Source organism: Bemisia tabaci, chromosome 3 (assembly GCF_918797505.1).
Source record: "Bemisia tabaci chromosome 3, PGI_BMITA_v3".
NCBI lineage: Eukaryota > Metazoa > Arthropoda > Insecta > Hemiptera > Aleyrodidae > Bemisia > Bemisia tabaci.
Genome location: NC_092795.1, coordinates 13,854,476 through 13,869,794, shown reverse-complemented (window position 1 = coordinate 13,869,794; position 15,319 = coordinate 13,854,476). Strand labels below are relative to the sequence as shown.

The window sequence follows — 15,319 nt, the reverse complement described above, 5'->3', positions numbered from 1 at the left end:
ATTTTGGAGGTATTGAGAGTTGATATCTGCATTAATAAACTTTCAAATTTGAGGCCTTAGTTAGGCTCAGACTTCTACTAATGATTCAAAGGCTTGCCCCATCAAAAGAGGCCCCCCCACACCCTAAGAGACCTCAAAAGGGCCCTAAGACACCCTGTAAGATTTTTTTTTTTCTTTTTTTTTTTTTTTTTAATTCTGATGTGATACTTCTGATACTTTTAAATTCTGATGATATTGCGATACTAAGATTCTGTTATTGTTTTTAGAGTTTACAGCTGTTTTCACGGCCAGAGAATGAGTTCCGGATCATAATGATTTTAGTTTTTAACATACTCCTGGTCAAAATCTGCGCTGCGGTCGACGACGCCGAGCTTCAAGTTCACGCTGGAACAGACGTGGATATTTTAGAGCTTCGACATAACATCACAGATGATTACGATGGCAGTGGAGGTTTGCCGTACAGATACCGAGAAAAATTCCTCGAGAATGGGATTATCCCGGACGTAATAACTCTTGCACCTAAAAATATTTTAAAGGTATGTCAGATAACAGAATGAAAGTATGGCGTTAATACGCAGACAAGCTGAAGCATACGCTGAAGATCCTCATGTTCATGATTGTAAAGCATGATGGTGTATGAGTGGCAGTTTTTGCATGGAGTGTATTAGCAGCGAGGGAAGGGCAGAATGAGCGGGGCACACCCTTAGCAAAGTGTTCTAAAAATTACATTTCTCCAAGATACTACTTTACAATACACGTGCGGATATACTCAAAACGTAGATTTCTGATAGGCGAAAATCATTAAGTCATGCTCGTCCAAACTTCAGAGTTACAATCGACTTACGGATTCACCAATTTATCAATTCAGATAAACAATTTTTGAATTTGACTATCGCCAACTATTTTTAGTAAAGTGAAATTAAAGCTCATGTTGCCTTTTTTTGTGAGACTGTTGAATGTTCCTTCTCTTACTTGTCTTGCTTCTTTTTTATAACGTGCGAAAGTATTTTTTTTATATTTTTATAAAAAACAAAACAAAAACTTGGAAGAATGGGTACTTTCAATATCCAATATCAATGGGTGATTGGTCGAAGTCAACAATACAGTATCAGATTTGAAAGTAGATTTTTACATAGATTCATCAAATAAACATCAGTGATTACACAAATTCAAAGTCAATATTGATGATTCTATAATTTTTGCATCTCGTATTGTTTACTTTATATTGAATGTCAGACACGCTCAATAGACTAAAAACATTGAACAATTGTTAAAAGAGACCAAGTTGATTAATAAATGATAATCATATTCAACTCTACATTTATCTGAGATACTGTATATTTTTGACTCTCAATGAAAGTATGACACCTAATATTTTATGTTTTAGGTTAAGTGGGGGTGGAAAAGCATAAATTTAGGTACAAAAATGTCGGCAGAGAAATTAGAGGAACCACCGAGACTTAGTTGGCCTACTGAAAAGGGGGTGCTATACACATTATTGATGATAGGTAGGTCTTCTTTTTGAGTTTGTGCTAGTAAAATATTAGTTGAGAAACTAAGGGGTATTTTATCGTATAATATTGAGCGTTAACATGATCCAAGTTTGCGAAATACGCATTGTACATATAGAGGCACCGTGCGTAAGATCAATTCTGGAGGGTTAAAAATCCATCCCAAATGAATATCTTTTTTAACTGAAGCGCAAGACAACATGGTCCCCCTCCTCTTTGAAAAAAAACACTTTCATCTGGAGGATGTATGCATAGTTTTGAGTAATATAAATAAATGTACAATATGGCAACTCAAGAACATATATAGGGTCATTCAAAAGTCACGCACCACTGGCCATAACTTTAGTTCTAATTATGATATCGAGTTGCAGTTCAACACGTTTTTCCTCATATCGAGGGGGAAACTTTTTTAGATACTTTCCTGTTTTTGACCCCCTCGAGGGAGAGGGGCAACTCAAAAATTTCAAATAGCCACCCCTCTCATGGCCAATGGTGCAGGACTTTTGAATAACCCTGTATAAAATAGGACAAGAAAAGGCTGGGGCGATAGATTTTTAGATTTTTCAATTTTTTTTTTCGACGGTTGATAATGACCGGGAGACCGGTGGAAACGTCCCATGTTTTGAAAATTGTGTTTTTCAGCCTCGTCCCCACCTACCTGTCTTATTTTATATCTTGAGTAATAGTACCAGAAAAGCTAACTGACGAAGAAAATTGCACGATTGAACTACAGCCCTGAGCTGACCCCTTCAAAGAGTATGACGGCCCATTATGGATCTACTTAAACCTCTAGGATCTATCCAAGCTTCTCCGCACGATAGCTTTCAAGTATGACATGCGCTGGTGTCTTACATAACTTTGGCTTCAGAATGTTTTCTGATATATGGTAATCAAATAATCGCGAAATCGAATCTTCACAGGTCCTATACTTGTGATGAATTTGAGATTAAAACCTAGCTTGAAAATAGCTAATCGTTCGCTTGGAATATTTTATCTGTTTTATTAGAATATTTTAATTTTCCTTTTTTAATATACAGAATATCTTTTTAATTGCACCATGTAAATGTAAATAAATTAATAAATAGCAAAATTTTGATCAATGAATATTGCCTTGCCGCGTTATTTACCGCCCTAGAAGTATACAGTCGGACAGTAAATTTTATAGTGACAAAAATTGAACACAACATCAATCAAATTAAATACTTTCAAAGTATTGCGGGTCCAATTTCCAGTCTTTAATCAGAATTAATCAGGCGACCAATAGTTTATTTTTCAACCGCTTCGATGTATAGCAAGACTAGTACGTGGACATCTGGACTTATGTAATTCGGACATTACTCATCTGACTTGGAATGTACTCTCGAGTCTCGAAAATTATCATTTAGAACTTGCTCGATCAAATAGAAAATATCACAAGATATTCGCGCTTTGTAAAAACAGTTTTAAAGTGATATTTTAATAAGGAATTATGGGATTTCTTAATCATAGGTCCGGATTTGCCAACGAGAGAAATGCCTCTAGAGAGAGAATGGATTTATTGGCGAGTAGGAAACATTCCGGAGAATAATATTGATTTGGGAGATGTGATTGATGAATATTGCAAGCCTCCTACAGGATTTGAACGATGTAAGTATTCAATTTACTACGATGAGGGGGGCGGATCTGCAAATTAGAGTGAACCTGTGGAGCTCTCCTGACCCAAAAATTTAAGCTCGATGTATTAGTCCCACTCTTGATATTGAAAATTATTTTAAAAAGTAAATTGAACGAAACAAACGATAAATAATGAAACATCACATTTAAGAGAATAGCGGAATCACAATATTTGGCATTCGCGCTGGATATCCTCAGTATGAAGTGCGAGCGGATCCTGAATTGCAAGGTGTTAATTTTTATTTTTTAATTTTTGTTTTTAATATTATTGACTTACTTTTGCTTTGAGCAATATATAAGGAATAATCATTATTTTGCGACTCCGAGGCACAATTAACGAGCATCAATAAACTTGAGTGCAGAATTTCCGATTCTTTTGTCTCCGTCCAAAACAATTCAGCTCAATCAAATGGACTTCGTCTAATTAGCCATATTAATTCCTTTACAGCACCTCGGAGATTTGTATTGCTTATCTATAGACAACCAATATCAGACAAACGCATTAAATTTGAGGAAGTCAAAAAACGAGAGTAAGTTTATTCATTTATTTTTAACAGTGCTCTCATTAATAGGAAAGGTCGAACTGCCGACGAAAAGTGTATCATAATTCACCTGATGTGGTCTAGAAAGAGTTAAAACTCGTGGTCCAAAGCAGTAAACCAGCTCCGTCCATACCAAGGGGGCACTACGCGCAACTAAACGTCACCTTGTTTGGTGAACAAAGATAAAAAGACCAAAATATGTTCGTCACATTAAGACCATTTAATATGGTTTTTATCACTATCAGAATGTATAACACCAGCCTTTAAATTGCGAAATTCCCGCCTACAAAACTTGGTTTGTATTAGATATGTTGTTACTGTTACGACTATGACCTATTCAGCCCATTTTAAATTTTCAGCCTCATGTTCCACGAACGAGCCCATTTCTCAACTTTGAAATTTGCTGAAAAATATGGATTTGACATATACGCACACGCGGGCAACTTTTTCTTCGTTCACGGAAGTAAAATAAAGTAGTTTCTAACGTGAACACAAACAGTTTGATGTTTTGATGTTTTTTGACAAAGCCTCTGATGATGATTTGATACCGATGAAAGTGGAAAACGACAAACGAGATCGATAACCTATTTTGTTACTCGAGTACCTTTTTGTTTTGCTCATCGAGAAGAACTTCAAAAAGACAAACAACTTTTCAAGCTTTCCCGCGGTTTAGCTTCTATGACACTGAATATTTGCAACTATGCTTTTTTTTAAATCGGTGGCATTGGTGAAAATAAACTTTTATTATCACTATTAAATCCGATAAAAAAATGTGTATAGAAAAGAGTATGCCCAAAAAGAAACTGACTCTCGCGGGCAATTTCTATATCAGTGCTAAAATAATATGGTCGTTTTAGTGCACTGAATTAAAATAAAAGCTCCAGAATAAGTTTTTTTTCTTCTTAAATTCAGTGTTGAGAATCTAAGGTTACCTCTCCTTCACCTAAAAGCGCTGATATAAGGGGTTGTAAACATAGACGTTAAATCTCATTAGAATAGTTTTCTGGGCGTCACAACAAAAAATTACTCCGATCGAATTTTAGGGGGAGGGGGGTCAATTTGAAAAAGAGGGTGTCAGAAGCTTCCAAATATGGTTTATTTTTAGTACCGGTATTCAACCAGAGTAATCCTGTGACACGTAAATGCCATAGGTGATGATGCTCAAGTTTATCCTTAAAGTTTTAATTTGTTACTTGATTGCCAATTCCAAGCTGACCATAACCGAGCAACACCACGGAGTGCAGCTCAGCATATTTTCAAGTTTGTAAGTATGACGTTTTTCGATAGCAGAGAAATTATGATGTTGTAGGGTTAGTTTTCCAGAACCGCTGCAGTTAATCAGACAATAGATAAAACCTCTCTTTTTTATTACTCATGTTGTCTCCTTTCGTGATTACTCTGTCTAGACTAAGTCTATGCATAATAAATTGATTGCAATGGCCCATTCACCTTTATTACGTCTGCATATACTTCAAATGAAATTACGCAAGAGATGCGAAAAAAAAAAGAAAAAATACATTTGTTTGTCTAGACGCAAAATGAGAAATATTTCATTCGCAAATCATGTAATTATAGTAGTTAGACATATTTAGACCATATGATAATAGAACATAGAACATCATTATAATTAACACTTCCAGAATTAATGATTACATAATTCGTCGCCCATGAAATGATTAACTTAACTCTTCCGCTACAGAATCAGATAAGGAGTCCCTCTCGGAAGTCTGTAAAGGACATGTGAGAGACAGCTTAATCTCACCGTATAATTATAAAGCATCACTTACTGTGAGTAAAATATTTATATATTCTAATTTGAAACAAAATAAAAGATGTATAAAGTGTTGTGGAACATTGCTTGCAACAAAAAAGATAAGGTGAATACGAACTACTTTTGTGAAGTTGGAAGCATTGCACAAACTTTTCACCCGAGATATCAATGATTTTATGACAGCATGTAGATCGATACTTAAGCTGAAATGTGTAAAAGTTACGAGCTTTTAAGATTTAGAATTATTTATGAAAAAGAAATATGACAGCTAGACAGTGAAAGTGGAAAAGATCTTGTTTATGGATTGCAGTGTTTAAAAGAAACCCCTAGTTCATTTCTTCAAAAGGAAACCAACTAATTGTATTTAAATGATGCTTATGGAAAATCTTCAGACAAGGAAGTATCACGCAAAATTTTATTAAAATAATTTCAGTAATTTTTCAATTTAAAACTGCTATTTTTATAATTATTAATAAAACAAATTTATGAAATAATATAATATAAATTAGTATTATATTGAAATAATTCAACAATGTCATAAACCGCTCTGAAATTTTTTAGATATCAAATCATCGGGTGGCTTGTAATAAAACATCATTGCTAGTTTGCTACTTACGCGTATAACCTGACCAGAATATCCTATAAAATACTCTATAGCTACATCATTGGGTAAATTTTATGTACAGTTAAATTTTACTTGATCCTCAGATACGATTCTGTTCTCTGCTATCTCTGAGGATAATTTATGCCTTCGCTTTTCTACTTCCACCTGTAAATCTAACTTATTGCGTTTCTTTTGGACGGTAATGTTAGTGTCTGACGTCAGAGAGAATGAATCTGGACATATTTTTTTTAGTTTTGAACGTATTCGTCTTTTTGCAATGTAATGCTGCTATTGGTGTCGAATTTGAAGTTCATCCCAAATCTGATACTAAAGTTTTTGAACTGCGACATAATGTCACGGACTTTGATGACAGCGGAGGTTTGCCGTACAAATACCGGGAAAAATTTCTCACTCACGGACTAATCCAGGATGTTATATTTCTTGCGCCCAAAAATATTTTAAAGGTATGTCAAATACTTTTACAGGGTGTCTTAATACATATGGCTCACTTTTGTAGCAATTTGTAGCGTGTATTTATGGTTGGAATCACACTGCAAACGGATTTAGCTTCGGTGTGAGGATCGTATTTTGCTTGAAAATTTCACAATTTCTGAAAGCATCAGTTTTAATCAGAAAGTGAGAATCAATTAATTTATTGGCACTTCCAATAAAACAAGAAAAATATCCTATGAATATGAAACGTTTACGAAGAGACAAATGCGTATCATTATAACTGGAAAAAAGGTTTTTTAGCCGTCTTAAACTGTGTCGCAGCGCAAAGTAAAAAGATAATGAAGGAGATAAAATGTGGAAAATCTGTCTCAAAAAGTATTCAGCAGTAACTTCTCTCTATAAAAAGAACTCAAAGGACCGTCCGATTTCCTCATTACAGAGAAGTTCCTGGTTCTCGTTAAAACGATAGTCGATCAGAAAACTCCGAACTCCGAACTCCGACATTAATGACTCAGTAGACTTAGGCACCATTCAGGGGTGCGAAATCTCTACGATATTTCGGTCCTAAGGACTACTGAGGAGGGCAAACTCTTGGTGTGCACTGGTCGAGAATGGTGTACACCGCGGTCGCGGTCGGTCCGGCATACACCGTGAAATTAGAATTTTTATCGATCAAAGCGTGCAACGTACCGGACGCGCAATGCGTGAGGTATTCCAACAGTTTTGTAGGCGCTAACATACCTTTCGCCGACCACGCTGTTTGGAGCGATTCGATTAACTGGGAGAGTCAGCGTCTGTCAACTTGTTACTTAGCCGGTCAGGTTGGCCTAGTGGTCAGCGCGTCTGACTGTAGGTCAATAGGTTCCGGATTCGAATCCCGGCGGTGGCGTCTAATTTCCACGGAATTGATGAGTAGATTTGCTGAAACAGATTCTACTCAGCCCTAGTCCCTGAAAATTGGAAAAGCCTGGAGCATGGATGTGCCTAAATTCCTTGATGTCTACAGACAATAAAACATAGTCTAAAGTTGGCTGAAGGTGCTAGCCACAAAGCCATACAGCCAGCAGAAAAAAAAACCTTGTTACTTGCCATTGAGTTTTTGTACACTTGTATGGATGCCTGTCATTTAAAATGATAAAGAAAAATTGAATGCATTTGGAGTAATTTTCCTCTGTTTATTTACGAGCGCTTATCGCCATGCCACCATGCTCGCAATTCTTGTTAAAACAAAGTCAGCTGCTGGAAACTCGTAAACAACGGCAGTCTTCATTATTTACGCATTCGAAAAGGCAGATTCCTATGAGCCTGTACTTTGACCTATGAGCCAGTTTGACTTCTGGGCGCTACAGAGAGAGTTGCTCCATTGCCACGCTTATTACGTGGGAAGGAAAATACAAGTATTTAATGTAGAAAGTTCAAGGGACCGACTGATTTCCTCGCCATAGAGGGGTGCTCTTTTAACGGTAGTCGTTACAGAGAGAGATTACTGTACTAATCATAAAACAGTCTATGCATTAAGAAAGTGGCTACTAACACCGACTTTTTTTTCCTGTTAGTTTTTTCTTGTTTCCATTTACAAGAGTGGTAGTTGTCTTGACGTAGTGACATGCTTTCATGGAGAGGCATATCGAGGGCTAACGAGCAATAACGCCTAACTGACAATTTTGACAGAAAAAAGTTATCAATTTTACCACATTCTACAGTATAAACTACGCAAGCTGATTATCTTAGTTTTTTTCCAATGCTGCAGGGACGCGCTTCAATGATGCTGGCCCGTATGAAAAAATTACAAATCTAACCTTGAACTTAGAAGGTGGCGAAGTTTTTTCTTTATTCTGTAAAATCGTCAGTTTGTAGAAATGCGGTATTGTTTGTTAGCCATCGATTTATAATTTTATAATTTATAATTTTATAATTTTATAATTTTTGGCCGGCAACTTGTCATAAAGGAAACTAAAAACTTCCTTGTCAGTGGCAAGGATATTTTTTCTTATTTTAACTGGGAATTCAGTTTGCCAGATTACAGATTTCAGTACCTATTGAGCTAACAAGAAATTCAACATTACCAGTGCAATTCTATAACTTTCTAAATTTTTTAGATCTGACAAGCAAACAAAAAATGACCTTGGACATTCAATGGGACTCGCAACGTTGTACTATAAGTATTCAACTTTATTCGCAGTTGTGTTTTTTTAAGCTACAGTAAAAGGTAGGTGGTAGTACACTGAAAAAAAAAAAGGGTCAGATTTTAGCCGAACTGGTCAGTTCAGCGGCGATTAGGCTAATAGGCAAACTGTTTGAAGTAGGAAACAAAACCTTTGAGCTCCTAGCATAACCAAGTTTATGTGCTATCTAAACCCTATTTTAGATTCATCACAAACCTAAAAGTTTATGTTGTATCTAAACCACTTCTAGGTAGTAGCTGAACTAGTTCGGCTATAATCCAAACTGGCCATATACCGTCACAAACTGTTTAGGCAGGTGCAGTGACGAATCACGTGCGTTTAAAAAAGTCCGTTACTTTTTCAGTCTCAGTTGAAATGCTAATGGCGTCGCGAGTCGGTCGTATCGAGTCGGTTAACGAATTAAAAGTAATAAAAATTGATTATCTCAAGTGCTGTGCTATTTCAAATTCACCGCTCATTCTCGGAATCAGTGGCGCTCTCTGAATGCAGTAGAACTTAACTCTCAGTCAGTCAGTGCTGTTGATGTCAACAGGAACTGATAACAATAACACCATCCCGGTGGGTGAGTCAAGGTATTATGTTACTAATTCTTTAATCATTAAACTAAACACATCTGAAAGCATTATTGCTGATCTTTAATCTTTCAAGTAAGGCAGTATTCCTTCGTTCAAGAGTGTAGATGTTTAACTAATCTGTTCGTTCGAGCGGCGTGCTGCGTGACAAGAATTCGCGATGAAACCGGAGGACTTTAGTCTGACAGTGATTCTTATCATCAGTTTGTTAAATCAAGAAACATCAGCATTATCCAAATCATCATTTGATCGCTCGATATCGGTGTTATTGTTTTAATACATGGGATAGTAACAGTGTGTACCTATCTATGAGTCGCTCGTAATTAGAATCAGGACCTCATGTATGTATCAAAGCTCAATATTTTGGTTTCTTTCAGCGGCACATAGATTTTAAGGTGACAACTTTTTCTCAGGTAACTCATCTGAAATATTTTTAACTTCGTATAACAACTTAGAAATCAATTTACATCTCCGCTCAGCGCCAGAACACAATTGTTTATTTTTCATTAAAGCTAACCTCAAAATATATTTTCATTCTTTATCCGCCTTGGTTTTTCATAACAGTCACTGCGTATCCAATATATCCATGAAATGGACTGTATTTTGTAGGAAGGTACCAAGTCGCATCAAAATCAAATTCAGGCAAAGAGGTTCAAAGTTTTACCACTTCATATGACTCAACCAGAGATTAGTTCTGGAGGAATTCTTTCAAAGGCTGCCCTGAAATCATTTTATTTCAACTCATTTCTCCATCTTCTCTAGAATATCGATCCATCAAACCTGCTTAGTTCAACATTATAGTTTCTAGCTCTTTACTGCAATTAAATTGCGGAACTATAATTTGACAGTTAGCAGAATATCCTTCAATGTACCCACACTTCCAACCTGCAGAACTTACTTTGCAGATAACTGAACAACAATGATTAGCACGGAGGAGAAGTTCGTAAGTACTTAAGTACATATACACCTACTAGCAACTTTACATATCTAGCCCCATTTTCAGTTACAATATTAATAGTATGTTTCATTTTCATGGAACCGGTTATGACTCCAGGTTTGTCTTCCTATAAGCTGTGTTTTTCTGTGCCCATTATTCAGGAGTCAAGAGTAGAGGATTGGAAGTCTGGAGAAGAACCGATCCACTTAATGCTACATCATTAGCATGTCCAAAATTTTAATTTCCAGAGAATTATGTGGTGATGAAAAGCCAGAGCCCTGTTATCCTCTGATTTCTTGTATTTTAATGATTTGAGTTTAGGTATCAGATTTGTAATGGGTGGGTAGTGTACCTTTTTGATCGATTGATGATAAAAAAATTGATGGATGCTTGTCCTACTTTCAATTTAAATTTACAAGTACCTGTTAAATGAATTCATAACGAAAATCAATAATTTCAGTGATATTATTTTTATGCTGTCTACATACACTGGGTTCTTATTCCGTGCCAGGATTGTTATCATTTACCAAAAAATACCTTGAAACTGAGCAAAAGATTTTTTCTGGTATGACCTTTTGGAACTGCATAATAAGGGAATAATGCGTGTTTAGAATTTGACTAGGCATTCTATCCACTTTCCCCCTTGTAAGCTAATCTTTTTTATTTAAGACCTTCACATCATTTTTTCCTATTTTAGAGAGAGTAAGGAAATGCTGATTATAACAAAATTTGAGGAACAATTACTTTCATCCCTGTTGAATGAAAAAAAATAAAACGAAGCACCTACCTAAAAAAAAAATAAATAAAGTAAAAAAATGCCATGAAGTAAAAAATAAAATAAAGTAAATTCATAAAATAAAGTAAATTAATAATATTAAGTAAATAAATAAAATAAAGTAAATTAATAAAATAAAGTCAATAAATAAATAAAGTAAATACATAAAATACCTGAAGTCTAAAGAAAATCAACCAAAAACACAAAATGAAGTAAAACAAATGACGTAAAATAATATAAAGAAGTGAAAAAATAAAATGAAGTAAAATAATGCATTAAAATAAAAATCGAACAAAAGCTTTGTAAATTGGTCAAGATATCCTGGTTGTCCTAGCAATTGGAAGCTAAATGCGGGTTTTTCGTCCCCGATCATTAAGTTCTCGGCATGGCTCAGTAGGTAGGATCCTCGTCTTCGGTTAGGTAGGTCCCAGGTTCTAATCCCGACATAGGCCAAAAAAATTCTACACGTAAATATCGAGAAATATGCCTCTAAAAGTCTCGTGGACCATATTTTTCGCGGTTTTAGACATTATTTCCGTAAATAATCCATTTTGGGGGGCTCTTTTCAACTGTCCCCTGGCTACAAACCCCAAAATTTGCTGCCGATGCTTCAATTTAGCGATCCAAACCAGGTTTAGATTTATGCCCAACTAGTTTAGATATTAGCTAAACTTCCGAGTCAGCGTAGATACCAAAATCGGGTTTGCCTACTATCCAAAATAACTAGCTGGGGCCATATCAGCTATCCGGAGTTGGTGTTGTACACCGATATTCCGGCAAAAATCCAAACCCTTTTTTTTCAGTGTAGTCATCCACTTTTTTCTAATTTTTTTCAAAAGTGATGAAGAGGAGATTCAGGTCATAAATCGTGATAGGGATGGTTGGTAAAATAGGGATCGAAATGTGCTTTGCCTATTTGATCAATCTTTGAAACCAACTTAAATACAAGTCTTTCTTCTTTTGATACAAATTTTGCAAATGATGCTTTATTTTTAAAGGTTAAATGGGGCTGGAAGAACATTTTCCTCGGAACAAAAATGCTGGCAGAAAAGTTGAGGGAACCACCGCAACTAAGTTGGCCTACGGAAAGGGGAGTTTTGTACACTCTCATAATGACTGGTAATTTTTCCTTTCCATACTGTTTTTTTCCTTTTTTAAATGATAATCATCAGATACTTTACACGACATAGATTTTTTATCGTATAGGTTATTGATGTCCAACATGAATTTAATTCTCCTAAGGTCCTGATTTCCCAACGAGAGAAAACCCTGCTCACAGAGAATGGATTTATTGGCGAGTGGGAAACATTCCTGAGAATGACGTACATTATGGAGATGTGATTGATGGTTACTGCGGGCCCTCGATGTGTTTTGAGCCAAGTGAGTTCCGAAAGAATACTATAATTTATGTATAATTGCCTGAAGAGATAAATATTTCCATTTGCAACTTAAGTTAAGTGTACGTAAGGGGACAAAGTTAAGATCTCGATACATTGATAGGATAGGTACGAAAAAATTTACAGCTTAAAATATTCGTGCAGATAGGTAAGTCTACGAAACAGTCCATCTAGCATTTACCAAGTATCCATTTTTAAACTTTCAACTCCTTACTTTTGCCCATATGAGAAAATAAAGCATTATTACCATGAGTAGACATTTCCATTTTACTACGTTCACGTTTTAAAAGCAGGTTGTAATAGTAGAATATATTTATTAAATAGAGAAAGTAAGTTAAAAATAATGAATTTAAATTGAAAAAGTTACCAGACACTTATTTTCACCTTTACTTAACTTCGGTTCCACCTTGAATGCTGAGCGTAATTGCTTTAAAAAGTTTCATCATTCGAATTCCCGAATTTTATTTGCAGGATTAAATTTTGATCGTAATCTCATTCTATCAGTTAAGTTTTTTTTTTCTTTTTTTTAGGAAAGTGTACATTGTAGACATATTTTAAGGAATTTATTTCAAAGACTTTTAATTTAATTATGATTTTTCTTTACTTTGCAGTGCCCCGGAGGTTTTTGTTACTTGTCTATAAGCAGCCAGTAATAGACAAGTGCATTCAATTTGAGGAGATAAAAAAACGGCAGTGAGTAATTCTTCTTCATTTCACTTATACTCCTGCGTGGGAAATTCAATGATGAATGCATTTATTTTTTAAATTATTTTGGCACTAAGAGATCTGCCTTGCTCTTTAATCTTCTATACACTTATGAGCTCCGAGACCTCCTAAATTTGCATATTTGGTAACGCTTAGTTCCAGCACTCTTTACAGTGCCGATTCTCATGATCTTTGCAATTATCGACAGGCAACTGTCTCTAAATGAGCTCGCTATATTCAGATTTTGAAAATATGACAAAGGGGTTTTTTTTTTATACTACGTGGTAAGGTTGCGAATTCTCCCATTTAAACAATGTAAATTTATATTTTTTGCCACACTTCGTTTGAGCGTTCGACTGGGCCGATTTCCATGATTTTTGCGGTTATCGACAGATGATGGTCCCTAAATGAGCCCGCTGTAATCAGAATTGGAAAATAGGACCCACAGTTTTTTATGTAAGAGTAGACTAGAGAGCTTAGGAAGGGGGGCAAAATTTAAACTGTGCGGAAAATATTGAATTTGGTCTGTTAGTGGGGTAAGTGAGTCGAAGGTATGAATGCTCCTTTGCTACAGACTATATCCAAAAGCGACGAAACGCTCCGCTCCGTTTCGTTTATCAGTGTAGGCGTGAAGTTTGGAACAAATGCCGATTTTTAATAGTTAAGATGTACCCAATGTAGGTAGTTATGACCATGCTTGAAATGACAATCTCTCGTGATTCAATGGAGCAGTTACTTTACAACTCTTCCCAATAAACCCCTTTTTTTCGCGATAAAAAATGTAGAGAAAACGCTGTAATTTGAGCTGATTATTTTTTGAGACTATGTCCGCATATGATTAATGTCATATCTCACCTCACGCACTTTTAGAGCGCAACAGAACTGTCTTGATTTTTATATTCGACGGTGAAACTACCAAACCACGTATCTCGGTTTGCGACGTCGCAGACTTCCTGTCATACTTAATTTTGTAAATGAAAAACTACTTAACGTCCAGTCTTGAAAATTTCTGTGATTTTTCCTCTTCGTGCGGAGAAAATTCTGTGAAAATTTCAAGGAATGATATTGATTCGGTCTACTTCAAAAAAATAAAATTTGGAGCGTAGATTTTTAAACACCGCAAACGAGATACGTGGTTTGGTAGTTTCACCGTCGATATATTGTTAATGCCTAACGGAAGACAGCTGATCTTCTTCGCACTCTCGCAAGGTACATGAACTTATTTGGCGTGGACAATACCCCTAATTACATTCTTCAAAACTCAGCAAATTTCTTCAATTTCCAGAGTCATTTTCCACGAGCGAGCCCACTTTTCAACTCTCAGATTTGCTGAAAAATATGGATTTGACATTTATGCTCATGCGGGAAACTTCTTCCTGGTCGACGGAATAAATACCAAAGTTTAAGAGCTGCATAGATGAGAGCTTTTGCTGACAATGAGTTCAGAATGTCAACCCCAAAGTATGACTGCTGACTTACATCATATCCTGATGGGCCATCTCTCGGCCTAACCTGGTTTGGTTTTAAAATTTTACAATGTTAAAGTTGTCAGACTGCTCAGCGCTGTGATTCGCTGTCGAAGAGATATCGTGCAATCCGCGCTATGAGTATTTGTGGGTCGATTATTGAAACTGATAGACAAAGCTATAGGCAAAGACGACAAAAGGGATTTGGAGGGATCCTATTGGTGGAAAGCAGGTGGTGGCATAATGGACATAGTAGGTAGGTAATGGACTAACTAACGGCAACCCACAAAAAACCCGACAGTTAGTCCATCATTTTCTTCCTTAGTCTATAAGAACCAACCATGTCAACCAATAAGATCGCTCCATACTCCCAATGTCTTCTTTGTCTATAGCTTTGTCCATCAGTTTCAATAATCGCCTCGCAGGTAAGTGCATGACCATGACGTTTTGCGAATTAATCAGATACCTCCGACACTTCATCGATTTTAAATGTAAAGTTGAAAAATTGGTGTTTTTTTCTCTCTCGCGCTCTGCTGTGGCTCTAAGCAATAATTGTTAAATGCAAGCGTTGTTTGCTTTTGTCACTATGATGGTATCTAGCGTCAAATTTTCATTCAGTTTTACTTTTTTGTATCGTTATCACTCCTTTTTCCCCTAAAATCTGGCATACGAAGACGTTATTCCAAAAATGACGACCTTAAACAACTCCCCCCCCCCCCCCCCCCCCCATTCCGATTTACTACCTTC

The 15,319-nt window shown here is 36.0% G+C and overlaps 1 protein-coding gene across 8 annotated transcripts in view; it reads left to right on the top strand.

Moving 5' to 3' along the window:
• The window catches only part of LOC109042903 (putative odorant-binding protein A5), a 17,587-nt gene extending 2,402 nt beyond the window's left edge, over positions 1-15,185 (top strand). For 3 of the 8 annotated variants that reach the window (XM_072297829.1, XM_072297830.1, XM_072297831.1), the window contains exons 2-9: positions 267-536; positions 3,613-3,694; positions 5,406-5,494; positions 6,291-6,545; positions 12,003-12,123; positions 12,247-12,384; positions 13,013-13,094; positions 14,392-15,185. In XM_072297829.1, the coding sequence (XP_072153930.1) occupies positions 312-536; positions 3,613-3,694; positions 5,406-5,494; positions 6,291-6,545; positions 12,003-12,123; positions 12,247-12,384; positions 13,013-13,094; positions 14,392-14,512 (1,113 nt within the window). In that variant the 5' untranslated portion in view covers positions 267-311 and the 3' untranslated portion in view covers positions 14,513-15,185. Of the gene's footprint in view, positions 1-266; positions 1,509-2,999; positions 3,138-3,612; positions 3,695-5,405; positions 5,495-6,290; positions 6,546-12,002; positions 12,124-12,246; positions 12,385-13,012; positions 13,095-14,391 lie in introns of those variants that run through there. The other 5 variants (XM_072297833.1, XM_072297834.1, XM_072297838.1 and 2 more) reach the window with 5 other exon arrangements.
• The last annotated feature ends 134 nt before the right edge of the window (positions 15,186-15,319 follow it).